This window comes from Hyaena hyaena, unplaced genomic scaffold (genome assembly GCF_003009895.1).
Source record: "Hyaena hyaena isolate Hyena2069 unplaced genomic scaffold, ASM300989v1 scaffold_466, whole genome shotgun sequence".
Lineage (NCBI taxonomy): Eukaryota > Metazoa > Chordata > Mammalia > Carnivora > Hyaenidae > Hyaena > Hyaena hyaena.
The window spans coordinates 202,688-229,502 of record NW_024081099.1 but is presented as its reverse complement, the minus strand read 5'-3'; the positions used below and the strand labels follow the sequence as shown (position 1 = coordinate 229,502).

The window sequence follows — 26,815 nt, the reverse complement described above, 5'->3', positions numbered from 1 at the left end:
AGCCACCCAGGTGCTCCTCTTCCTTCCTTCCTTCCTTCCTTCCTTCTCTTTCTTTCTTTCTTTCTTTCTTTCTTTCTTTCTTTCTTTCTTTCTTTCTTTCTTTCACTTATTTTTGAGAAAGAGAGAGAGAGAGAGAGAGAGTGTGTGTGTGTGTGTGTGTGAGAGAGAGAGAGAGAGAGAGAGACAGAAAATGAGTGGAGGAGGGGCAGAAAGAGAGGGGGTCAGTGGATCTGAAGTGGGCTCTGTGTTGACAGCAGAGAGCCCAATGTGGGCTCGGACCCAATGTGGGCTCATGAACTATGAGATCATGACCTGAGCCGAATTGGATGCTTAACCGACTGAACCAACCAGGTACCTGCCTGCCTGCCTGCCTTCCTTCCTTCCTTCCTTCCTTCCTTTCTTTCTCTCTCTCTCTCTCTCTCTTTCTTTCTTTCTTTCTTTCAATATTTAGGTTTTTAAACCCTCTGAAGTTTACTTTTTGTTTCTGTTATGAGTTTGGGATCAAATTTTATATTCTTCCATGTTCTTTACAGTACCTAATCCTGGCTCTGTGAATTGTACCCATTGAAATTTTCTTCAGTAGATCTTTTTCTCTCCTGGCTATTTCCCAGGGCAACGATCCAAGGAGTCTGTTAATCTGCCTTTCTCCAAAGCTTTCCTATCTGGCTTCCCCATGACCTGCATCAGTCATCCTGTCTTCTCCACCTGTGTTCTCCAACTTTCAGTGTTCTCTAAATCAGCTTTCATATTTGCTTTCATTAATCTCCTTCCTTTAGAGCAAGGGTCAACAAACTTTTCCTGTAAAGGGCCAGATAGTAAGTACTTTAGACTTTGCAACTACTCAACCGTGCCTTTGTAGTACAAAGGTGGCCATAGACAGTAAGTTGGGAATGAGTGTGGCTTTGTTCCAAAAAACCTTATTTCTGGACAGTGAAACTTGAATTTCATATGGCCTTCCCATGTCAGAAATTATATTCTTGATTTGATTTTTCCCCAACTGTTTATAAAATGTAAAAACCACTCTTAGCTCATGGCCGTATAAAAACAGGTGGTATGCTGAATTTATTCCTCTGGTTATAGTTTGCTGATCTCTGCTCTGGAGCCACAAGCAAGGGATCGGATTCTTTGAGCCTATCCTGGACTGTCCCTGTTTAAAAAGGTGCCACGGTCTCAAGAATGCATCTCCAAGCACCTCCCTTCTTTGAACCAAACTTAGTAAATATTTTAACATATTTAAAATAATACATTTCAGTTATTCAGGCTTCCAAATTCTGGGACTAATTCACAATCAGTACATGACTTTAGGTTTTTATTTTCAGTGGGTATTACAGTGTTCCCATGTTCAGTTTCATGTGAATGTTGTATGAAAATCTTTTCTTGGGGAAGGAGATCTCTACTCTGCTATGGGCAACTTAAAACATTTTAAATTTATTCACAGCCTTAGAGACTACTGTTGCAAGATCATTTGGTTATAGAATGTATTTTTCTGGGAGCATAAATGCTGACATTAGAAAAAAATATTTGTTTTGGCCACTACAATTGTTTTTGATAAAATGCCTTACGTACACTAAAAGTCTTGAAATTGTTGGCCTCCGATTATCTGTGTCTCTGCCACAAGAATCCCAAGTTGAGTGATGCAAGTCATAGCTTAATGATCTTTTGGGCCATCATCTTATGATCCTTAAAAAAAATAGCACAGATTTGTCCAATATCTTACAGGCTACAAATTACTTCCATAAATATATTCTTTTAAAATCATTTCAAAATAAATAAATAAAACATGTCTACAACCTTAAAACCAGAAAAGTTAAGATTTTCATTGATTCTACCTTCCCCACCACTCACCTGAGTCTACCTTTGGGGAGTAGGGAGAACAAACACTGCAATGTTTGTTTAAACCAAATACCAAATGGGTTTTAGATAAATTGCTTAGCGGTGAAAAATATGCTATTCATCAACCATGAAGGGGAAGCGTCTTGATAGTGCCAGAGAGGGAAAGGTACCAACATTTATTCAGTTCCTACTTTGCATCAGTTTAATTCTTATAACCCTGCAGGGAACATTTATCATCTCTATGTTCAAAAGAAGCATTTCAGGCCTGGAAGGTTTTTATAACTTCTCTGGGGCAGCTTAGCTTGGTAAAAATAGAGCTTAGATTTGAGTCTGAAGGCCTGGCTCCACATCTACTTTTCTTCCTCAAAGAGTCAACTTTGAAAGAATAAGCTTTTTGACATGATCAGTAATGTATGAACATTTATGTGTGTCCACATTACACTCTCCTGTGGGCACATAGACACACATTGAAACAACTGAAAACTTCATTAAAAAATTCTATTAATTGAGCCTTTGTTCCTTTTTCACAGAGTAGAAATGGATTTTTGTTCTGATGTATGTATCCCCTAGCAAATCAAATTCACTCACAAAGTTGTATCGTTTGATAATTTCATTTGTGTTAGGATTATTTTTTTCCTTTCACCTTTGTCTGATTAGCTTTAGATATTAATCTTTAATGTTCGTTGGGACAGTCTTCTCAGAGGCCACTGTATGACAAATATCAGATAGTGATACAAGTGCAGAATTCTAAATTTAAAAATTTTAACTTCACCAAAATATGCTGCATAAGCTACTTATTTTTTATTTCCTCCAGCTTTCTTCATACCTCCTCCTATAATCATTACTTTATCCTTCCCCTTGAAGACTCTCTGAATATTAAACAGGAAGTGGGTCAAGTATTAATGGAACAAGTATTTGCTTTAATAGTATTTAAAGGGTTTAACTTCCAGATTTTATTTATTTATTTATTTAAAATTCATTTATTTATTTTGAGAGAGCGAGCATGAGCAGGAGAGGGGCAGAGAGAGGTGAGAGAAAATCCCATGCAGGCTCTGCACTGTCAGAGTGGAGCCCAATGTGGGGCTTGATCTCACAAATCATAAGATCATGACCTGAGCAGAAACCAAGAGTTGGACACTTAATGAACTGAACCACCTACACACCCCTGGGGTTTGTTTTATACTCATGTTCCCTAAAAGAAACGTCTGTAGTATCTAGTAAAATTAGTCAAATAAGCTCTTTTTTAACCATGAAGTTGATTATCTAAGAATTGCCATTGCTGGGGTATTATACTCATTTAGCAAACCTTTTTTCCCTTCAATATATTTTGGTTGTAAATTCTCAAGATAGTTATAATGCTATGATAAAAGGGCAACTCAAATAATTGGGAATAATCAGAACTATCAATGCTCTACTCTAAAAATTAAAAGGCTAAAAGGGGTTGAAATTGCAATATCTGAAGTTATTAACCATTTTGACAATCAATCATGATAATATTCACTGAAATGTGACATTCTAGAATGTGGTATCACTTTGAATTGTGTGAGAAGTAAATTTAATACAAATACATTTGAGTGAAGAGATTTTTTTTACTCTTTATTTATTTATTCATTTTACAAATAGTTTATTGTCAAGTTGGTTTCCATATAACACCCAGTGCTCATCCCCACAAGTGCCCCCCTCCATGCCCATCACCCCCCCCCACATACACACCCATCAGTCCTCAGTTTGTTCTCAGCATTCAAGAGTCTCTCATGTTTTGCCTCTCTCCTCCTCCCCCACTATTTCCCCCCTTCTTCTCCCCCATGGTCCTCCATTAAGTTCCTCCTAATCCTCTTGTATGTGCAAATATGGTATTTGTCCTTCTCTGCCTGACTTATTGAGTGAAGAGATGTTTTAGTTAGAAACATGTTTGGCTGTGAGTAACAGAGAACTGGAAATAACAGTGGCTTAAACAAGATAAGAGTTTATTTCTCTCTCAAGAGACCAGAGGTAGCCAGCTCAAGGCTAATATGGTGGTTCCACAATCATCAGGGCCCAGGCTCTTTCTTGCTTATAGTTCTGTCATTCTTTTTTTTTTTTTTTAATGTTTTATTTATTTTTGAGAGGGAGATAGAGACAGCATGAGCAGGGGAGGGTCAGAGAGAGAGGGAGATACAGAATCTGAAGCAGGCTCCAGGCTCTGAGCTGGCAGTCAGCACAGAGCCTGACGCAGGGCTCGAACCCATGAACCGTGAGATCATGACCTGAGCCAAAGTCAGATGCTTAACTGACTGAGCCACCCAGGCGTCCCTAATTCTGTCATTCTTAACATGGAGCTTCATGGATCAATATGGCTTCTCAAGCTCTAAACATCACCTCTGCCTTGCGGTCAGCAGGAAGGGGAGAGTGGAACAAGAATACTTCCTGGAAATGATACAGGACAACATTTCTACCTAAATATCATTGGTCAGAACTTAGTCATCTAAAATGGGTACAGAGCCTTAGTTTGGGATGATTAAGGAGTTCTGGAGATGGGTGGCAATAGTGGTCATAGTTGCACAAGAATGAGAATGTGCTTAGTACACTTAAAAATGGTTAAAATGGTAAATGTTATGCTATGTATATTTAAAAACAGCCATCTGGAGGAAGAGGCTGGGGAGTGTGGTCTTTACTCAGGATAGCTATTGCCCTCCTAAAAATCTGTGGTTCCATTTCTAATGAAGAAAAGGAGAGTAAATATTGGGGGATAACTAGCAGTCTAAAACATTTGTGATGGCTGGGTGCCTGGCTGGCTCAGTCGCTTAAGTATCTGACTTCGGCTCAGGTCATGATCTCATAGCTCCTGAGTTCAAGCTCCATGTCGGGCTCTGTGCTGACAGCTCAGAGCCTGGAGCCTGCTTCTGATTCTCCCTCTCTCTTTGCCCCTTCCCCTCTCACGCTCTGTCTCCCTGTCTCTCTAAAAAATAAACAAACATTAAAAAATTTTTTAAACATTTGGGGTGCCTGGGTGGTTCAGTCGGCTAAGAGTCTGACTTCAGCTCAGGTCATGATCTCACTGTTTGTGGGTTTGAGCCCCGCATTGGGCTCTGTGCTGACAGCTAGCTCAGAGCCTGGAGCCTTTTCAGATTCTGTATCTCCCTTTCTCTCTGACCCTCCCCTGCTCATGCTGTTTCTGTCTCTCTCTCAGAAATAAATAAAAACATTAAAAAACATTTTTTAAAAAAATTTAAAACATTTGTAATGGCCAAAAATATAAAGAGCAACAAACAAGGGAACAAGAAAGAAATACAGCTAGTCATGTGTTACCTATGGGAGTGAATTGGTAAGGGCAAGTATGGATTAATCATAATTATGCTTTTACTGGGGTAAAAGAAATTACATCAGACTAACTTTTAATGTCTAATCCAGAATTCTTATGTTTGTTCAGTGGCATTGCCAAAGCATGGAACCAGGCATACTTTGGGGAAGGCTCTGGTCCTATAATGTTGGATGAGGTTCGCTGTACTGGGAATGAGCTTTCTATTGAGCAATGTCCAAAGAGTTCCTGGGGAGAGCATAACTGTGACCATAGAGAAGATGCTGGAGTATCCTGTACCCCTCTGACAGGTAAGAACTTCACCCCATTAATCTACCAACTCTTGCCCCCACCATCATCTGGACTTACTTTTTCTTCTCTTCAATTTAAGATAATATAAATGAGCATACAAATGAATTCTACAAATAAAGCTAAAAAAAAAAAACCCAAACCCAAATGAACACAAATTGTATATTAAAATGGTATGTTCTTATTCATAAATATTTCTGAATTTGTCAAACTAAGGCTATACAGTCCTAAAAATAGAATTTAGTTGCAATATATAATCAAATCCAATGAGCAAAATCAGTGTACAATGATAAATTTCACATATTAGGTATATATTTAGTTCATTTATCTATTGCCTTGTCTCGATTCAGAATATGTTCATAACTGGTGAAACCATATGGGATGGTCGGTTAAAGCACAATAGGTGAATGAACCAACTTAATTTGCCTGTGGTCAATTCTCTGACTGTTCCAAATTGTAGCACACTGGTCATGATATGTCATGTGTTATAAAAAGCGCGTGTCTGAGGACAAATTAGTGTGTTTGCATATGTATTTACATGTTTTGTGGGAAGAAGGAGGAAAGGGACAGACGAGAACTTGGTTCATCACAAATCCATTGTTTATATGGTAAAAAGAAGTAAAGAAAAAAAATGGGGAGTTTTAAACTTTCTTTAAAAAATGAAAATAAAAACTTCAGCGTCCCATGAAATGCTGAAGTTATACATGCCATTGTTTTTATTAGCAGAATAACATGTTTATATACAATAGAAATATAAAATTTATACCAGATTTTAAACCAGAGCACATTCTCTTCTTGGGTCCTCCATTTCCTCTTTCAAATGAGTGTAATCTTGTAGTGTTACTGTGATGGTCAAATGAGGTAAAATGTGTAGCAGCATTTTACAGACTGTCAAGTGTTATATTAATAAAACGATTGTGTTGCTAAGAGACCATTTACTTTACAGATCCCAGAGATTCATGAAAAGTATCACCTTTACCCAGGATTATTTATATGTTTCATTTGGGGATGTTTGGATTTTTTTGCATGGATGTGGCTTTTAAATCTGCTTTTCGGGGGATAAATGTATTGTATTATATATCTGCTTAGCAGCTCTTAACAGGGTTTTCTGGGAATTATTCATTGAACTTGTAAGCTTCAAATTCAGATCTGTATTATCAATAAAAGAACACAAATGAGACATATATGCCAGTTTTTATAATTTATGAATGCCTAAGGAATAATAAATGCATTGACATGATAGACCACACTTTAACCAGAATAGCTTTTTCTGTCTTCATATTTCAATATTTTTCTTCATTTGCAGTTAAAATTTTGAACTATTTCCAAGTTGCTCTGTTTTCTTATTTTTTAAATGACTAATTTTCTCATACTTATGGAGATTGAAGCTATAGGAAATTTTCCAAATATTATTTAATCTGGAGAAATCTAAATAACTGTTTTGGAATTGTATCAGAGTATATTTTTCTACTCAGCAATTAGGAATGCAAATAAGGAGAAAAGAACATTTTGTTAGGACAGTATGTGTTTGTCATACTTCAGAAACAATCCAGTGACAGATTGTTGAGCACAGTCTTGAAATAAGTTTAACAAAAGACCAAGAGAGAGACCTGAATAGATGATAATTTTAGTGAAATTAAAATGTTGTTCTATCTTTTTTGCTAATTGATTTGCTCAGTCTCTGTGTCTCCTTCTTACCACAGATGGGGTCATCAGACTTGGAGGTGGTAAAGGCAGCCACGAGGGTTGGCTGGAGGTGTATTACAGGGGACGGTGGGGGACTGTCTGCGATGATGGCTGGACTGAGCTGAATACATATGTGGTTTGCCGACAACTGGGATTTAAGTAAGTTCCATTGATATGATGCAGTTGAATGCAAGTTATATCTTTTAAATTACCATTTTGCAACCCTTACTTATAATTTCTATAATACTAACAGTACATGTTCTCTATCATCTGTCTACCTACCTACCTACCTACCTATCTATTCACCTATCTATATATGAAGTACCAAAAAAACAAAAGCAAAAACAAAAACAATAAAACAAATAACATTTTCTTTGATGACAAATAACCATGTCTTGTTTTTGTCTCATTACCTTTCATGTTACCACCCCTGTTCTTGAGTAATTGATTGGAGCCATGGGTGACTTTTAGGTTTTCTTTGTGTCCATTCAAATAAGACCGTATGCTTTGAATGCTCAACTTTCTTCTGACATATCACTGCTGTTAGATGTTCTTAGTTCTGACATCATTGTGTCTAAAATTGCAGGCAAGTCCAGTGTCAAATTCTTTGGTATTACATTTTCCCCTTTCTTAAATGTGATGACAATTGTCACTTTTATTTGAGAAAAACGGCCTTCTTGTCATGAGATGACCTTTAGAACTCACCCTTGACCTTGCTCTCTTTAAAGCTAGTATCACACTTTGGGCAATATATTTCATGTCACACACATAATGCATTCCAGAGTAAAGACTTCAGTTGGTTGAACTAACTGCAAATGATGTCTTTTAGCTAATATTTGAATGAAGCCTATGAATGCCGATTCTTGTTTTTCATCTTTCTGGGTCATACTTGAATTAATTGTCTCAGGCTTGAAAAAATTGGCAAAATTATTTCATACTTGAGACAGAGCTAATTGCAAATACTCATTAAACCTTAAAAATACACTTTTATCCAAGCTAAATATGATCATGTTTAAACATATTTTTTAAATTTGTAAAAGTAATATAAAATATTAGAGTTTGCAAAATAAAAATTAAAAACTACCCCTAATTTTTCCATTCTTAAACCATTATTATTATAATTTGTATTTATAATTTTGTAACAGCTCTAATAGTAAGTACATGCTTTTTCTATCCACATTTCTTACCTTTATGTTACTATAGTCATGATGTTTATTGATAACATTATGTCCATTGAATATTCATGTCATAATTTACTTAATATTTAGGTTAGTTTATTTTTTCCTGTTATAACTAATGATATCATGAAGATATAAATACATAGTATTGCCCAATATTTTGAATTTTCATGGACAGTGCAGTTATAAATTTTGGGTTGAGGGGTATGGCATAACAGCCAAATACATATTAATGTTTAATTTGTAAGAATTATTTAATAAAATACTATTTCATCTTTAAGTGAATGTTAGATCTGAGAACTGCATTCCATTTTCACAGATTTAGAAAGATTCATTTTCATAGTTACTATTTTCATATTTTTCTTTATTAATAAAAACAAAGTGAGACTTAGATTTTCTATTTTACTAATTTTGTTTTACAAATATATTCAAGTTTTCTTATACAGAGTTATCAGAACTTAATGGTTCTCAAGTATTCTCACTAATATTTGTTAAAAGTTCTAAAAGATTATGTTAAAAGGTTGAATAGGCATGTATCACATTTACTTTTTGGTTTACAGGAGAATTTCTAAAACGGAATGCCATTTTATAATTTTTTTTTTAATGTTTTAATTTCTAGGAGAGAGAGAGAGACAGCGTGAGCAGGGGAGGGTCAGAGAGAGAGGGAGTCACAGAGTGAAACAGTCTCCAGGCTCTGAGCTGGCAGTCAGCACAGAGCCCGATGCGGGGCTCAAACCCACCAACCGTGAGATCACGACCCAAGCGAAAGTCGGACGCTCAACCGACTAAGCCACCCAGGCGCCCCAAAAAATGGAATGCCATTTTAGAATAAGGAAGGGATTAACTCTGAGTTTCTTTGCACAAATAAAATCCCAAAGTAAAATGACCTCTTGTTATCTGTTACATGGTTGATATGGACAGACAGTAATCAGAATGATACATTATGGGAATGTAGAAGTTGAAAGTGGTAGCAATATGAGATTTAGGATAATTTTTTTTCTGGCTCAGACTTGGTTAGTCAACAAAATAGGGGAAATTAGAATAATTAATTAAAAGTTACTCTATTTTAATCTATTAAAATGTTCATCTTCTTAGATAAATGTATTAAATATGTACAAAGGAAAATGGGAAAATTCATGACAGAAAGATCTCTTTGTATGCTTTGTACAGAAATAATAAAAGCATTCAGTGAAGGAAGTGATTGACATAAAATTTTAAGAGTAAGAGTTTAATTATATAGACTCTTAGAACTGAAAGATACCTTAAATAGTTTTTAGCTCAGTGATTTTTGGAGATTTGGATTTTACAGAACAAAGAAAACAAAATTGGAAGGATGAATGAAAGTACAGACTGACTTAGTTACCGATTTTTTTATTTTGCAGAGTTTTCCTATTTATAATGTTTGTATTTATTATAATTTTTTGTAGTGCATTATTACAAATAATGTCAATTGGTCAACTGGAACAAATGTAATTTCTAAAAATTTTATTTTATTTTATTAAAAAATATTTTTGTAAATGTTTTATTTATTTCTATTTTTTTAAAAATTTTTTTTTTTTTAATGTTTTTTTTATTTATTTCTAGGAGAGAGAGAGACAGCGTGAGCAGGGGAGGGTCAGAGAGAGAGGGAGTCACAGACTGAAACAGGCTCCAGGCTCTGAGCTGGCAGTCAGCACAGAGCCCGACGCGGGGCTTGAACCCATGAACTGCGAGATCATGACCTAAGCGAAAGTCGGACACTTAACCGACTAAGTCACCCAGGCGCCCCTCTAAAAATTTTAAAAATCAGATTTATGTAACCTCATGAAAAGCTAAGAATGTTACCATTATTCTGATTTTTATGAGCCAAAATCCAAGCAAGTCTCATGATGGATTGGGTGTAGTGCTTGAGAAATCACTGAACTAATATACAGTTTTATTTTGGAATGGATGATACGAAAGAGGCCTAGAGAAGCTGATGAAATCAGATGAGCTCAGGTGGCTCTTCAGGGCTGAGACAAGACAACTCTTCTAGTTTTATGGTTCATGGTATTATTTCCATTGTCAGAAATTGGAGGTTTATCTCTTGTTTTGCATTCTCTCTGGTGAGTTAAATTATAGCCAAAACAGAAGGATTAATGGGAGAAAGGTATTAATTATCCATTAGTTACCTGTTGAATCAATCAAAAATTGTTCAGATGATCAAAATGTGTGCTGAAAAAAAAAATGTGTGCTGGAGTGAACACTGCTCTAAGAACTGTGTCCTTAAGATAGGAGAAAGAACTGGGGCACCTGGGTGGCTCAGTTGGTTAAGCGGCCAACTTCAGCTCAGGTCATGATCTCACCCTTCGTGGGTTCGAGCTCCGCATCAGGCTCTATGCTGACAGCTCAGAGCCTGGAGCCTGCTTTGAATTCTGTGACTCCCTCTGTCTCTGTCCCTCCCCTGCTCATACTCTGTCTCTCAAAAATAAATAAATGTTAAAAAATTAAAAAAAAAAAAAAAGATAGGAGAAAGAACAAATACTTATCCTCCAGAGTCGTGATCCTTAATTAGGTTGTTTTTATGTTTTGTGGTTCCTTGATACAAAAGACAGCAGTTCCATGCACAATGTTTATTTTATTGCCACAGATATGGCAAACAAGCCTCTGCAAACCACTTTGAAGAAAGCACAGGGCCCATATGGTTGGATGATGTCAGCTGCTCTGGAAAGGAAACGAGTTTCGCTCAGTGTTCCCGGAGACAGTGGGGAAAGCATGACTGCAGCCATCGGGAAGATGTTGGTATCACCTGTTACCCTGGTGGCAATGGACAAAGACCATCACTGGGTGAGGATTGGCCACAGCTTTTGAGTGTCCATAATTCAATAGCCCACGCACCTCTATCCACGGGTCTGGCATATGAAGCATTTCTCAGCTTTGGCTTTTTTAAGTCAGTTTTCTATAATGCTCTAAATCAACTTTTGAGTCTCTCCACCAAAAATTTACTCCTAAAGTTATTGTTCTTTGTCTAGGAACTTAAGTTTCTCACTAAAACTCTTTATAGTCACATGTATCTGAAAGATTGAATAAAGAAGCTATAATGCCCATCCGCCATTCATTGGTCCCCTATTCTGATTCTCATTCACCTTGAATTCTAATGAAAAGTTGGGGACAGGATTTAAAAAAATCAGAACAAAACAGTGGTTCTCTCTCTTATGATTTATTTCTTCTTTAGTCCCAAGGCCTTGTCAGTCATTGGTTACCAGCCATTCATTGCTGTGTCCTAACTTAGATCTTTTAAATTTCTCAGTGGGTTCCTATCTGGATTTCATTGGAGTAAATAGCCTATCCATCTTTTTAAGATAACCTGTTACCTGAAACCCATCAGTATCTTTTACTGTTCCTCAGTTCCAAATTTCTCTAGACTTGTGGTTGGTTAAAAGGTAAGTAGCTCATCTAATAGTCTAGAAATATTTATGGATAAAGATCCTTTTGTGAACAGAGAGCAAGTACATGTCCTTGGCAGACTTAACATCTGACTGTTCTTAACATCTTAACATCTTTTGAGGACAGCAGAATAAATATGAATGGATAAGACAGAGGGAGATATTAAAAAGACTTATCAAGATACTACCATGGCTCAATTATATATCTAAACACATAATTTTTGGTGAATAGATACTAAAATAATCCCAAATGGTCTTTACTTTTCACCTCAGAGTTTAATTGACCCCTTTTGTATCTTTCTGTTTTGAGACTATGAAACTTAGATCTTCACATTATAAAATAACAAAACTTGTTGGTCCCACAGCTTTAACTGTATTGTACATTTCAGTTTGTCAAAGCACATAGTTGATTCCTCATTGTACTCTAAACTGTGAGAACATGGTGATTCACTGCACTAATTGAGCATTATATCAAGTAAAAATAAATTTTACTCTATTCCTTACAGGCCATACTTCCAACTATACTTTTCATTTGTTCTCTCCTCTTGCCCCTTTCTTCTTCTGGAGGATTGTAATCCTCCCAGGATTATGTGATGGAAGATTATATGTGGTTGGGGTGATAGAACCTATTTGCTAAAGGGGTGCCTGGGTGACTCAGTCAGTTGAATGTCTGACTTCAGCTTAGGTCATGATCTCAGGGTTTGTGGGTTCAGGCTCTGTGCTGACAGCGCGGAGCCTGTTTTGGATTCCGTGTCTTCCTCTCTCTGCCTCTCCCTCCCTCTCCCCCTCTCAAAAATTAACATTAAAAGTGTTTTTTTAATTAAAAAAAAAAAAGAACTGTTTGCTAGAAATGGATACCCTAATACCTAGATAGCAGGTATTTGGATCATGGAGTGATCTATTCAGGCACATTAATCATTAGTATTCCAGGGGATGAACTGCTGTAAATACTACACAAAATATCCTAATCTGAGTTATCTGAAGGCTTGTGTGGTTACATACATGCATATGGTTAGGCAACCAATCTCTTCAGTTCCCCTGAAGATCTTTATTTCTAAGATTCTAGATATAATTTTTAAAAATTTAAAAAGCTGAGGATGATAATTATTAATAAAATATGTGATCATTATTATAAATGTCTTGAGTCTTAATTTCAGTAATACATCTATTAATTATTAATTTGTCTGAAGAACATTATGTCTGAGCTAAATATACTTTTGGAATAGAATCATATTACCATTTATCCATCCAAAGAGATCATTACTTTCCCACTTATCAAAAAGGACTGCATATTTAAAATTGAAGTTTAGTGATATACAAAACAGCATTTTAAAAACAATTGGGAGTTTTTACTGCTTGGACACTGTAATAATGAGCTGTTGAACTATTACTGTTTTCAAGTATTTAAAGGGTAACTTATGGAACTTAACTCTAATGAATGAGTGTCTTCAAAATTAATGAAGTGTCTTCAAAATTAATACTTATTCAGTAGACACTTTTTATATTTGGGTGTATGGCAGATGGAATGCTAAAAAGCAATATTCTAATTCAATAAAAGACATTCTAATAAAAATGTAGTTAATACGTGAATTGGGAGAAATCTGTGGAATGCTAAATATGTGGATTTCTCATTTTAATATTGCACTGATTATTTTTTTAAGTTTTATTTAAGTAATCTCTACAGCCAATGTGGAACTTGAACTCATGATCCCCAAATCAAGACTCTTCTGACTTAGCTAACCAGATGCCCCAGTATTGCACCAATTTTTATATTTCAGAGTATTCTATCCTAGAGAGATTTCATCCACAGTGAGCTGGTCTCTTATCCAATTTTGCAGTATAAAACTTTGACTTTTAACTTGAGCTAAATTTTATTTTCTAGTAAAAATACTATTTTCTAAAAATAATGTATTAAATCAATGTTACAGGAAAATTAAAATAAAACATGTAGAAGTCCAAGTTTGAGGTATATAATTAAATTATATGTAATTAAAGATACCATATACCCTCAGGACTATTTAGTTTTCCCAAGCATTTTATACTTAAGATTTTTAGAAATAAAACATGTATATTATTGCTACCATAACAAAAAGAACTTAAATAGTAAGGTGGTATTGACAGAATGGCTTTTGTCATCCAGTTTTCCCTTTATGTGTTGAAAATCCAATGCCTTTGTAAAATGAGGGCTAAAGCTAGGTTCAGAAATATTGCATGCATGGTTTATAGAAAGCATGCAACTGAGGCTTTAAAAACACTTTATCATTTTTATTTTTATGGTATATGAAAAACTGCCCATAAAATAACTAGAATGGAAGGTGGAAATTAATTCCATGTGCCGTTGTTTTCTTAATTTTGGACCTAACATCCCAAAATGTAAAAATTAAGAACTTTAAGAAAAAAACTTCACCTTTTTGGATTTTTTTTCTTTGAGAATCACTTTTCTACCTTATTCCTTTTACAAAAAACTCCAAACTTTCAGATGCTTTAATAAGAAATGTAATGTTTCAAATATACTGTTTTGTGACATGGCTAAAACCCCAACATAAGCCGTGCATAGGGTAGGCACTCCATAAACATTTGTTGATGCCAAATAAATTCTACTATGATGCCCATCCCATGAAGTGAGTAATGATGGGGACAGAAACTAAAGAGCCAAGAATTTTGGGGGTGACAAAGGATAGTGAAGTAAAAATGAATCAGAAGAATCAAAGTAGGATATGTCCATCTTGCCAACAGTATTTTCCATCAGTAAACAAATGCCAATCTAGCAATGTTGTATGTTGTTTGAGAGAGAAATGATATTTTGTTCATTAGCTGCTTTCTTCACCTCTTAAGTTTTGATCATTTCCACATGCTTTATGGTATTCCCTAAATCCTTCCCAGTAAATCTTTGGGGCCCTGAAGCTGGAGACCCTTCTAGTAACTAGGTAATCTAAAGTGTATTGGGTTGCTTGGGCTGCTGTAACAAAGTACCACACAGTGGATGGCTTAAACAACAGGTATGTGTTTGTTGTCTCACATTTCTGGGGTCCAAAATCAAGGTGTCATCAGGATTGGTTTCTTCCCAGGGCTAAGAGGGAAGACTGTGTTCCAGGTCACTCTCCTTGTCTTACAGATGGCCGCCTTCTCCCTGTGCCTCCTCACAGAGTCTCCCCTCTGTGTATCTGACTGTCCAAATCTGCCCTTTTTATAAGGACATCAGTCATGCTGGATTAGGGCCCACCATGATGACTTCACAGTTCAACCCATAACAGTCTGCAAGGTGCAGTGAGGGCACTTTCAATTAAATAGCACCATATGTATGGGTGTCGATAGAGATGTATGAAATTCTTTAAATCACTTCATTTACATAACTTAGATAAACCTCAGTTTGCCAGAGGTCAGTTTCTCAACTTTAAAAAAAATGGAATTACTTTACTTATTTTAAATTTTTATTATTTTTATTTTCTAGCTGCAGCATTTTTTTAAAAAATTTGAGGCATAATGGGCATATTATATTAGTGTCAGGCAGAAAACATAATGATTCGATATTTGCATACATTTGTGAAATGATCGCCAGAAGTCTAATTAACACCTGTCACCTTACATTGTTACAAAAAAAAATGTTCCTGTGTTGAGAATTAAGATCTACTCTCAGCAACTTTCAAATATGAAATACGGTATTGTTAAGTATATTCACCATGCTGACATAACATTTCCCTTCAATTTTAGTTATCTTAGTAAGTTTTATGATTTAAGCCCTTCCTTTGAAAGCAATAGTAAATGGGAAGGCTAAGGTGAAAATTGTTCTTGTTAGCTGCCTTTCTTTTTTTCTCCCCACACATTCAGGTTACCCATGCATGCCAAGGGCATATATATTTATACCTTCTTAAATATTTCAGCTTTGGAGTACAAATTTCTAGCTGTGTTCAAGGATAAATGACCAGACATGCAACAAAAAAAACTCTAAGGAAATATATTTTACTATTTAGAAGGTAGTGGTAATAATAAGAGACTCTTAATGATAGAGAGCAAACTGACTGTTACTGGAGGACAGGTGGGCAGGGGCACGGCTAAATGGGTGATGGGCATTAAGGAGGGCACTTGTGATGAACACTGGGTGTTAATGTGTAAGTGATAAATCACTAAATTCTACTCCTTAAACCAATACTACACTATATGTTAACTAACTTGAATCTAAATTTAAAAAAAAAAGAAGTTAGTGGTAATAAAACGATTCACAATTTACAGTGCTAATCATTCATTCATTCATTCATTCATTCTACAAACAGCTACAGCCTGTCCTCTATGGCACTGTTCCAAGTGCTGGGAATTCATAGTTGAGCAAGTGAGTACTCTGACCCCAAGACTTCAAAAGATATTGCAAAAGTGGATACAGTTTTTTATTAATATTTCTTCTCTCTCATTCATTCTCTTGTATTACTCCACTGATTTTAGAGTTAATTAAAAAAATGATTTGTGTTATATAAAGTCTCTCATACTTTGAAATCAGTTTGCTGTTTTGACTTTTCTAATACTTTTGAATCATGACTTAGGTTTTCCTATCAGACTGATGGATGGAGAAAATAAGAAAGAAGGACGAGTGGAGGTTTTCATCAATGGCCAGTGGGGAACAATTTGTGATGATGGGTGGACTGATAAGGATGCAACTGTGATCTGTCGTCAGCTAGGCTACAAGTAAGAAAAACCTTATTGTTTGGGATGGTTACTTGATGAACATTTCTGACTATTCAGGTTTGTTCTAATGAGTTATTTCCTACCTAAAATTAAATGTCTATGAATCTATTGAAAATACTGGCAGTGTGCTGACTTCATTCAGAATTGTGAAGAGATACTAAGTAGAGTCTATCTAAAGTTTTCTGTTTACCTACAAGCCATATACACTGTCACATAAGGAACATAGCTTTTGAAGTGCCTAGCAGGCTCAGTCTATAGAGCATGCAACTCCTGATCCTAAGGTTCTGAGTTCAAGTCCCATGTTGGGCTTAGAGCTTACTTTATTTTTTTATTTTTTAGAATTATATAAATATAATTTACATTATATTTTACATTTTATTTCATTTTTATTTTATTTTATAGAGTGTGTGAACAGAGAAGAGAGGCAGAGAGGCAGAGGGAGATAGAGAGAGAGAGAGAGAGGAGAGAGAGAAGGAGTCTTAAGCAGGCTCCACACTCAGTGCAGAGCCTGATGTAGGACTCAACCCCATGACCATGGGATCATGACTTAAGCTGAAATCAAGAGTTGGACTTTCAACCAACTGGGCCACCAGGCGCCCTGGGCTTGGAGCTTACTTAAAAAAAATAAAAGTAGTGGGGCGCCTGGGTGGCTCAGTTGGTTAAGCGTCTGACTTCGGCTCAGGTCATGACCTCGCGGTTTGTGAGTTCAAGCCCCGCGTTGGGCTCTGTGCTGACAGCTCAGAGCCTGGAGCCTGTCTTCGGATTCTGTGTCTCCCTCTCTCTCTGTCCCTCTCCTGCTCACACTGTCTCTCTCTCAAAAAAAAAAAAAAAAATTTAAAAATGTAGCTTTTATCTCTAATAGCAAATAGTCTAGTAACTCAACTATTCATAATACTGCTTGTGTCAGGCAGAAGTGTTAGCCTTTTCTCTATGATTTAAGTTTCAATATTGTAGCCTTTTAAGAGACTCTAGAGTTATTGAAATTGTAGTTGGCTCTCCTTATTCACAGTAGTTCCACTCTCTAAAATCACAGTAAACACCGCATTAGCTAATGCTGAACCATTTCTTCTAGAGTTAAGGTTGAATAAGGCAGTACTCTGCCTTCTCATTTTAGCTCTCAATCTTGCAAACAATTGAGAATTTTGTGGTCTGTTACTACCTTTTTTTGCATTTTTATGCTTTTTTGGTTAATCATTTCACTGTTGAAAATGCCCCGTACTCAGTGCTGAAGTACTATCTAGCATTCCTAAAAGCAGGAAGGCTGTGATTGTGATGTGCCTAATGGAGAATATACAGGTTTCACTGAAGCATGAGTTATAGTGCAATAAACATGTCGCTAAGTAGACTGGGAAAAGGACAGTTGTTTCAGTTTGAAAGCTGCAATAAATAGGCAGATTATCTTCTTGTGATCCCTCAGCTGGGCAATGCACATTTTTTGAGACTTTGTGCCTGTCTGCAAATGACTGTGAAAGCACTATGAGTATTGATTTGGCAGCTACAAATATATGTAGCATGTTACAGTTCAGAGGATATGAAATTGAAATGAATATTGAAATTGAATTGATGAGCTCATAATAGATTACTAATATTGGTTTGGATCTTTAACTATACAAGTATACATATCTTAAATATTGATAAATTTAACTGGTTATTCCTATGCAGAATACATTTTTATTTCTAAAAGTATTTCTAATTTAATAAAAATTCAAATGCTTTTTCTAAATTTTTAATTCAAAGTGTTTTTTGGTTACCCAGAAACTTCAATTTACTACTTAGTTTTGGACCTAGTTGCAATTCCAATTGTCTTATGGTAAATGGGACCATTATTTGTGATCTAGATTTTCAGTGTTCAAATTGGTATATAACACAGATTTTCAGCTTTCCATATATGAGAGAGTAGAAGGAAGTTAGGGACAGTTCACGTTAGATGCCTCGGTGAACTTTGTCAATGATTTGTTTCCTTTGCTAACTACATTTCTAACACTCCTTCTTTTATTTGAAAAAAAAATATTTTTCTTACATTGAATTCACAGTGAATTTATCCAAAATCAGCCATTAAAATACAGTAAAACCTTGGTTTGTGAGCATAATTTGTTCCGGAAACATGCTTGTAATCCAAACACTTGTGTATCAGAGTGTATTTCCCCATAAGAAATAATAGAAACTCAGATGATTTGTTCCACAATCCAAAAATACTCATATAAAAATGATTACAATACTGTAATATAATACAAAATAATTAAGAAACTATAAAATGTAAAGAAAAATAAACAAATTAACCTGCACTTACCTTTGAAAACCTTTGTGGCTGGTGTGAAGGAGAAAAGAGAGAGGATTATTGTGTAGGATGACTTTCACTATCACTAACTGCTATCTATTGGCTCAATGGAATTTTTTTTCTTTTCATGCAACTTTAACAAGGAACCTGTCCAATGACCTAGAATGAAGCAAAGCATTCCGAAGCTTACTCATGTATGGAAAAGGAAAGGACTGTCCATAGGTGCTTTGAAGTGACAAAAAATATACTAGTGCCAGTTGTGAGCACCTTCCAATGTTCTGAAAAATCACTGATTTCTGCCAAACACTAGCCTGAGACCAAGCATACGAGCATGGGAGATGATCACCCACCCTGTAGAGAGAAAGAGAGAGAGGAACCATTGGCTCAGTCATAATCATGTGACATTTGGTGTCCCATACTTCTCATGTTGCAAAACATCGCTCATTTATCAAGTTAAAATTTATTAGAAATATTAGCTCATCTTGGGGAACATTTGCAGGATAAGTTACTTGCAATCCAAGGTTTTACTGAATATTGCTGTTTGAGACTGGTTAGTTGGCCAACTTTTATTTTTCATTAGAATAATCCAGGAAACCTAGTGTTATCTTTGGAAATAGGAAGGGAAAGATCAAATTTGATCCTTGAATTGTATGTCCAAGTCAAGTTTAATGAGAGGAGACGTTCATAAGCATATCCATCAATGCATTTTCACTTTAAATTCTTTCTACATTTTTCATTGCTTTTAACTTATCAGTTAGTCCATTTTACATTTAACTTGAAGTTTATTTATTTTGAGAGAGAGAGAGCAGAAACGAGTGACAGAGAAAGAGAGAGAGAGAGAGAGAATCCCAAGCAGGCTTCGCATTGTCAGCTTAGAGCCTGATGCAGGGCTTGATCTCATGACTTTACAGTGACTTTACAGATCATGACCTGAGCTGAAATCAAGAGTTGGACGCTTAACTGACTGAGCCATCCTGGTGCCCCTTTGCATTTAACTTAAATGGTGAACTTAGGTAAGAAATAATATAGATTAAGTGAACAAAGTTGTTAGCAATTTTCAATAATATTTATGTAAGAATTATCAAGAAAAGTGTTGAAAGAAGGTCTTACTGTGTAATTGTTTCTTTAAAGTCTCTTAATAAATAAGTCAGTAATTTAATGTTATAACAAATTAAATAATCATCTTCTAGTGCACAGAGTATAATTTGCCATCAAATAATATTTAAATGAGAATCATTTGAATATTTGATCAATCTAAACATACTTGAGCAGCGCCTGGGTGGCTCAGTCGATTAAGTGTCCCACTTCAGTTCAGGTCAGGATCTCACGGTTCGTGGGTTCGAGTCCCACGTCGTGCTCTGTGCTGACAGCTCAGAGCCTGGAGCCTGCTTCAATTCTCTGTCTCCCTCTCTCTCTGCTCCTACCCCCACTCATTCTCTGTCTCTCTCTGTTTCTCAAAAATAAATAAACATTAAAAATTAAAAAATAAATAAACACACTTGAATGTTTTTATAATTTTCCACTGAGGGGAAATGGATTTCATATAAGAACAGATATATATATAATTGTAAACAAGTATGTGACTAGAGTATATTTTCCCCCCCAGGTCTACTTGGAATTGTTAAAAATTCTTTAGTAAGGCATTTGTTTGTAGAAATCAATCCAGAAGACTTTTAAGTTGTCAAAAGGCTTGGGTCTTATTAATAGGAGTTTCAGAGATCTGTTCCCCAGCCAACTATATTATATGTGAGGCTTTATCTTTGGAAATACCGAGAATCCAAAGAGCATTAGAAAGTATTTCCACAATGGGAGAAACAAAAATGAGGTAATAAAAACCAGGAAACATGAATGGTAACAAATGTAGATGTACTTAAAGTGAACAGAAAATAACAGGCATTATTTAATTATGTATTACATGTTACGTAATGTCTGACAAAGTCAAGCAAATGAGCATATTATTTTTAGAGGGCTCAGAGAGAACGTGCTGCTATCAGTTACACTCGTTAAGATAGACTAAATAGCTATGATAGACATTCCATTCTATTTGAACTTTGTGTGAATCCATTAGCATATGTTCTCAAGATGACATTATTCTTGTACTGGATATTTATCTTAGTACCCCTTAAAAGAATTTGCAAAATAGTGTGTCCCTAGGGGCGCCTGGTTGGCTCAGTAGGTTAAGTGTCTGACTTCGGCTCAGGTCATGATCTCACGGTTCGTGGGTTCGAACCCCGCGTCGGGCTCTGTGCTGACAGCTCAGAGCCTGGAGCCTGTTTCAGATTCTGTGTCTCCCTCTCTCTCTCTACTCCTCCCCCACTCGTGCTCTGTCTCTCTGTCTCAAAAATAAATAAACTATAAAAAATTTAAAAAAAAATATTGTGTCCCTAGACAGTTAGTAGAGACCTAAAATTAAGTAGATCTACTATTTACCTTATAATTAAATAGCTCCAAAGGATTTAATTTCTGGCATATTTGTGTATGACATTTAAAAATAGAATAGTTCTATCACTCCTAATTATAATCCAGTGGAATATCAGAATAATAGTGACTTGATACTGTCTGTCATCTATTTAAAAAATACATAAGGGGCACCTGGGTGGCTTAGTCAGATTAGCATCCAACTTCGGCTCAGGTCATGATCTCATGGTTCATGAGTCCAAACCCTGCATCGGACTCTTTGCTGACAGTGCAGAGCCTGGAGCCTGTTTTGGATTCTGTGCCTCCTTCTCTCTCTGTCCTTCTCCTCACTCATGCTCTGTCTATCTCTCAAAAATATATTAACATTAAAAAAAATTTTTTTAAAGCTTTCAAATCAGCAGGAAAAGATTTTGGGACAATGAGCTTAGGGACAAAAATAAAACTAGATCCCTTACTACCACTAAGCAAAAATAAATTCTAGATAGATCAGAACTATGATACACAAAATAAAAAAAAAGAAAATCTTTTCTTTGAATAATCACATTTTAATTATACATATTTCAAATGAATAACTTGCTTCCCAAAGACTTTCCCTGTATTCAGCAATATATATCCAGAACCATAAAAAATGTTTATTCCTGTTGAACAAAAATACTACTTCTGGGGAGAAATCTAAGCTGTCCACAAAGACTTCTGTTTAAGAGAGAGAGAGAGAGAAGGATGCCTTAGTGGCTCAGTCAGTTGGGCGTCCAACTTCAGCTCAGGTCATGATCTCACGATTCGTGGGTTTGAGCCCCGCATCGGGCTCTGTGCTGATAGCTAGCTCAGAGCTTGGAGCCTGTTTCAGATTCTGTGTCTCTCTCTCTGACCCTCCCATGCTCACACTGTCTCCCTCTCTCAGAAATAAATAAAACATTAAAAAAAAATTTAAAGAGAGAGAGAGTGCTTGTGTATATAATTATAAAAAGTCTTGAATTTTAAAAATAAATGTGCAGCCTCAGGGAGATAAACTAATTTTTCTATGTTTAAAGTTCGATGTAGAACTCCCTGAATAGGAATCACCTAGGGCTTATGAAAAAATAGATTTCTAAGTGCCACTGGTGGGTGATTCACCAGAATCAGCCCAAGTGGTCTTTTAAGTACTCTGAAGTTTGAGATCCATTACACTAATGTGTACAATGAATTTTTTTAAACATTAAAAATTATAGTTAGTTTTTTTCCCATAAATGTATACAGGAAGAGAATGTACCTAAATGCTAACAGTGTGTTGTTGGGATTTTTTTAAACTTTTATTTGTAAATTTGATACAGTATTTATTACTTCCATAATTATTAAATGAGTTTTATAGTAAAAAAGATTTACTCTAAGAATACTGTAAGAATCATCTGGGCGAAGGGATATTCCACAACTGTAAAAATTTATAATGGGTTAAATCTTATTTTTATTTGCAACTTATGTCAAGTAGCAGTTACTAGTAGCTGTATCAGTTTTTTACTTTTTCTTTCTTTTTTAATTTGGTTGTTTATTTTGAGAGAGCAGAGGAGGGCTAGAGAGAAGGGGAGAGAGAGAATCCCAAGCAGGCTTTACACCCTGCACTGAGCCTGACATGGGACCCAATCTCACAACCATGAGATCACGACCTGAGCTGAAGTCAAGAATCAGGTGCTTAACCAACTCAGCCACCCAGATGCCCTGTATCAGTTTTGGAGTGAATGTGTTGCCAGCCACAGCATTTGAGGCCAGGTCTCATTGCTGAAGAGGGTCATTCAAATGAATTTCTCAGGTAATTTCTATCAGTCAACTTTGGTAAGTTTCCTGTATAACTAACTATAAGGAAAGTATAGTAATTTTATCCTTGCTAAGTAGAATATATGTTGATGTCAGAAATCGGGGCCAAATTGTCATTTTTAATGAGCCAGTTTCTTTTGATTTAAAACCTGTCTTTTGCCTGTTTTTCTCTTGAGTTGGTAGGTTTTTAAAATTATTTTTAAATGAATTTTGAGAAACCTTTATATTTTGTATGAGAATTGTCTCTATTGGGTAGATTCACCAAAAAATATGTTTGTATATGTATCAACCTTTTAATTTATCTTTTAACTTTCCTTAGGGTGGTTTTAGTAAAGTAGCATTCTTATTTTTTATTGAATTTATTAGTCCTTTAAAGTATACCATCTATGTCTTGTTTAATAAATCTTTCCCTAACTTGAAGTTGTAAGGATAATTCAAAATAAAACTTTGCCTTTCATGTTTTTGCCATTCATTTATCAGGAATTAAGTTTTGAATGTGATATTAGTTTGAAATATTTCACTTTAAGCTGTTGTATTTCAATATTTAAAAAGTACTGTGTAATTAAGAACAAACAACAAAAAAGTAACATACCAAAGTAAGTGTTCCTTCTGTTTGTGATTCTTGATTTCTTTTTCTCTTCTAAAAATTAGACTTTTTTACTTTTAGTGTAGTCTTTAAAATGTTTAGCTCCCTAGGTTATTATTTAGCCTCATAATTTTCTTGGCAATTTTAACCAATTTTAAAAACACTGTTGTGCTCTTTAAGAAAATTTTGAGATGATTTTTTTCCTGCTGAAACTAGAGTTTAAGGGGCACCTGGGTTACTCAACTCTTAGTTTCAGCTTAGGTCACGATCTCACATTTTATGCAAGATTGAGCCTGGGTCAGGCTCTCTGCTAACAGCATGGAGCCTGCTTGGGATTCTCTCTCTCCCCTCTCTCTCTGTCCCTCCCCTGCTCATGTGCATGCACTCAATTAATCTCTCTCTCTAAAAATAAATAAATAAACTTTATTATTAAAAAAAGAAAATGATCTTATAGTTGTAAGATCAAGCGCCTCTTTGGGATCTGGACTGGGTGTTAGAGCCTGCTTAAGATTCTTTCTCACCCTCTCCTTTAGATCCTCTTCCCCTAATAAAAAATAAAATAAAGGGGTGCCTGAGTGGCTCAGTTTGTTAAGAGTCCTACTCTTGATTTCTGCTCAGGCCATTATCTCATAGGGTCATGGGATTGAACCCCAAGTGGGGCTCCACACTGAGCATGTAGAGATTCTCTGCTTAAGATCCTCTCTCTCTCTCTTTCTCTCTCTCAAAACAAAATAAAATGAATAAAAAATCTTAAGAAGTTGAAATTAGGGGCGCCTGGGTGGCTCAGTCAGTTAAGCATCCAACTTTGACTCAGGTCATGATCTCACGGTTCATTAGTTCAAACCCTACATCAGGCTCTGTGCTGACAGCTCAGAACCTGGAGCCTCCTTCAGATTCTGTGTATCCCTCTCTCTCTACCCCTTGTCTGCTTGTATACTGTCTCTCTCTCTCAAAAATAAACTATTTTTAAAAAATTAAAAAAATAATTTGAAATTAAAAACAAAAACAAAACCTAGAGTTGAAGACTACCATGAATTTTTTACATGCTATTAAACGTGACTTTCTTAGCAGAAGTTAAATTAGAGGCACCTGATACAGTAAAGAAACTGGACTAGCAAAACAAAGAAGGTAGAATTATTACCTCTTTTAAGCATGTTTTTGATAGTCATGAAATAAATGTGGGGTTTTTTTTTAGCGTACATAGATGCTGTTTAATATACAAAAGTTAATTGAATGAGAGTATGTTTTGTGATTTGTTAAAATGTACGGTTGACGGGTTCTCCACATCCTCAAGAATGCTCTGTTTCTAGGGGCCCTGCCAGAGCAAGAACCATGGCTTACTTTGGGGAGGGGAAAGGGCCCATCCACGTGGACAATGTGAAGTGCACAGGCAATGAGCGTTCCCTAGCTGACTGTATCAAACAAGATATTGGAAGACATAACTGCCGCCACAGTGAAGATGCAGGAGTTATTTGTGATTATTTTGGCAAGAAGGCAACAGGTAACAGTCATAAAGGTAAGTCATTTTCCAGGGCCTGCTGTACAAGTCAAAGAGCACTCTTCACTTCATTAGGATACACAGTACTTTGATAACAAAAAGCCTCTTCATAAGATTATATATATAAACCCTGGTTCCTGGCACTTGTAGTTAGAGGCAGCGGTTCCTGACAAACTTGACTCCATGAGGCTTACAGAGAGAGTAGAGCTCAGGGGCAAGAGTGGATGTACAGGAGTTTAGAATCTCTGGCATTGTGCCCTTTCCACATCCTCAGCCATTTCTGTACCAGTCCTTCTCTGGATGTAATAAAACTATCAAACTTGTCAGTATCCTTGAAGATTTAGAATTGATATTTACTTCGTAAAGAGAAGGCCAGAAATGAAAATTTAAAGATACGGCATAGAAAGGAACTTCTTCCACTCTTACTAATATTTTAAACAACAGAGATACTTTTAAAAGTGATTGCAAGAAGAAAATGATCTTTCGTAGATTTTATTCTCTGAAATTTAAAAATATAAGGGAAATGAGAATCTTTCAGTATAACATAGTAATAGATGTTTTATACTTAAATAGAAAGGTCCTTGAAAGCTGAGTGTAACTTTTATGAAACAAATACTGCTTTATTTTTTTTTTGTTTCTTTTTTTAAAATTTTATTTTTTAATTTATTTTATTTTATTATTATTATTTTTTTTTACAACTAGTTTATTGTCAAATTAGTTTCCACATAACACTCAGTGCTCATCACAAGTGTCCTCCTCCATGCCCATCCCCCCTCCCCCCCCATCCATCAGTCCTCAGTTTTTGTCAGCATTCAAGAGTCTCTCATGGTTTGCCTCTCTCCCTTTCCCCCACCATTTCTGCCCTTCTTCTCCTCCTTGTTCCTCCATCAAGTTCCTCCTAATCCTCCTATACGTGCAAACATATGATATTAGTCCTTCTCTGCCTGACTTATTTCGCTCAGCATAACACCCTCAAGGTCCATCCATGTTGCTACACATGGCCAGATTTCATGCTTTCTCATTGCCATGTAGTATTCCATGGTATAGATAAACCACATCTTCTTGATCCATTCATCTGTTGATGGACACTTAGGCTCTTTCCATGTTTTAGCTATTGTGGAGAGTGCTGCTATGAACATTGGGGTACATGTGCTCCTATGCCTCAGCATTTCTGTATCCCTTGGGTAAATTCCTAGCAGTGCTATTGCTGGGTCATAGGGGAGTTCTATTGTTAGTTTCCTGAGGAACCTCCACACTGTTTTCCAGAGGGGCTGTACCAGTTTACATTCCCACCAACAGTGTAGGAGGGTGCCCGTTTCTCCACATCCTCGCCAGCATCTAGAGTTCTCTGATTTGCTCATTTTAGCCACTCTGACTGGCGTGAGGTGGTATCTCAGTGTGGTTTTGATTTGTATTTCCCTGATGAGGAGGGATGCTGAGCATCGTTTCATGTGTCTGTTGGCCATCTGGATGTCCTCTTTGGAGAAGTGTCTGTTCATGTCTTCTGCCCATTTCTTCACTGGGTTGTTTGTTTTTCGGGCGTGTAGTTTGGTGAGTTCCTTATAGATTCTGGATATTAACCCTTTATCTGATATGTCATTTGCAACTATCTTTTCCCATTCCGTTGGTTGCCTATTAATTTTCTGGGTTGTTTCCTTGGCTGTGCAGAAGCCTTTAATCTTGATGAGGTCCCAATCATTTATTTTTGCTCTTGATTCCCTTGCTTTGGGGGATGTGTCCAGTAAGAAGTTGCTGCGGTGGAGGTCAAGGAGGTTGTTTCCTGCTTTCTCCTCTAGGGTGTTGATAGTTTCCTGTCTCACTTCTTACACCATGCACAAAAATAAACTCAAAATGGATAAAGGACCTGAAGGTGAGACAGGAAA

At 36.1% G+C, this 26,815-nt stretch overlaps 1 protein-coding gene across 2 annotated transcripts in view; it reads left to right on the top strand.

The window, feature by feature from the left end:
* Window positions 1-26,815, top strand: part of PRSS12 (serine protease 12) — a 74,459-nt gene that overhangs the window by 27,725 nt on the left and 19,919 nt on the right. For both annotated transcript variants that reach the window (XM_039253820.1, XM_039253819.1), the window contains 5 exons: window positions 5,243-5,421; window positions 7,123-7,264; window positions 10,892-11,088; window positions 16,223-16,364; window positions 24,745-24,950. In XM_039253820.1, coding sequence (XP_039109751.1) covers window positions 5,243-5,421; window positions 7,123-7,264; window positions 10,892-11,088; window positions 16,223-16,364; window positions 24,745-24,950 — 866 coding nt within the window. The remainder of the gene's footprint in view (window positions 1-5,242; window positions 5,422-7,122; window positions 7,265-10,891; window positions 11,089-16,222; window positions 16,365-24,744; window positions 24,951-26,815) is intronic.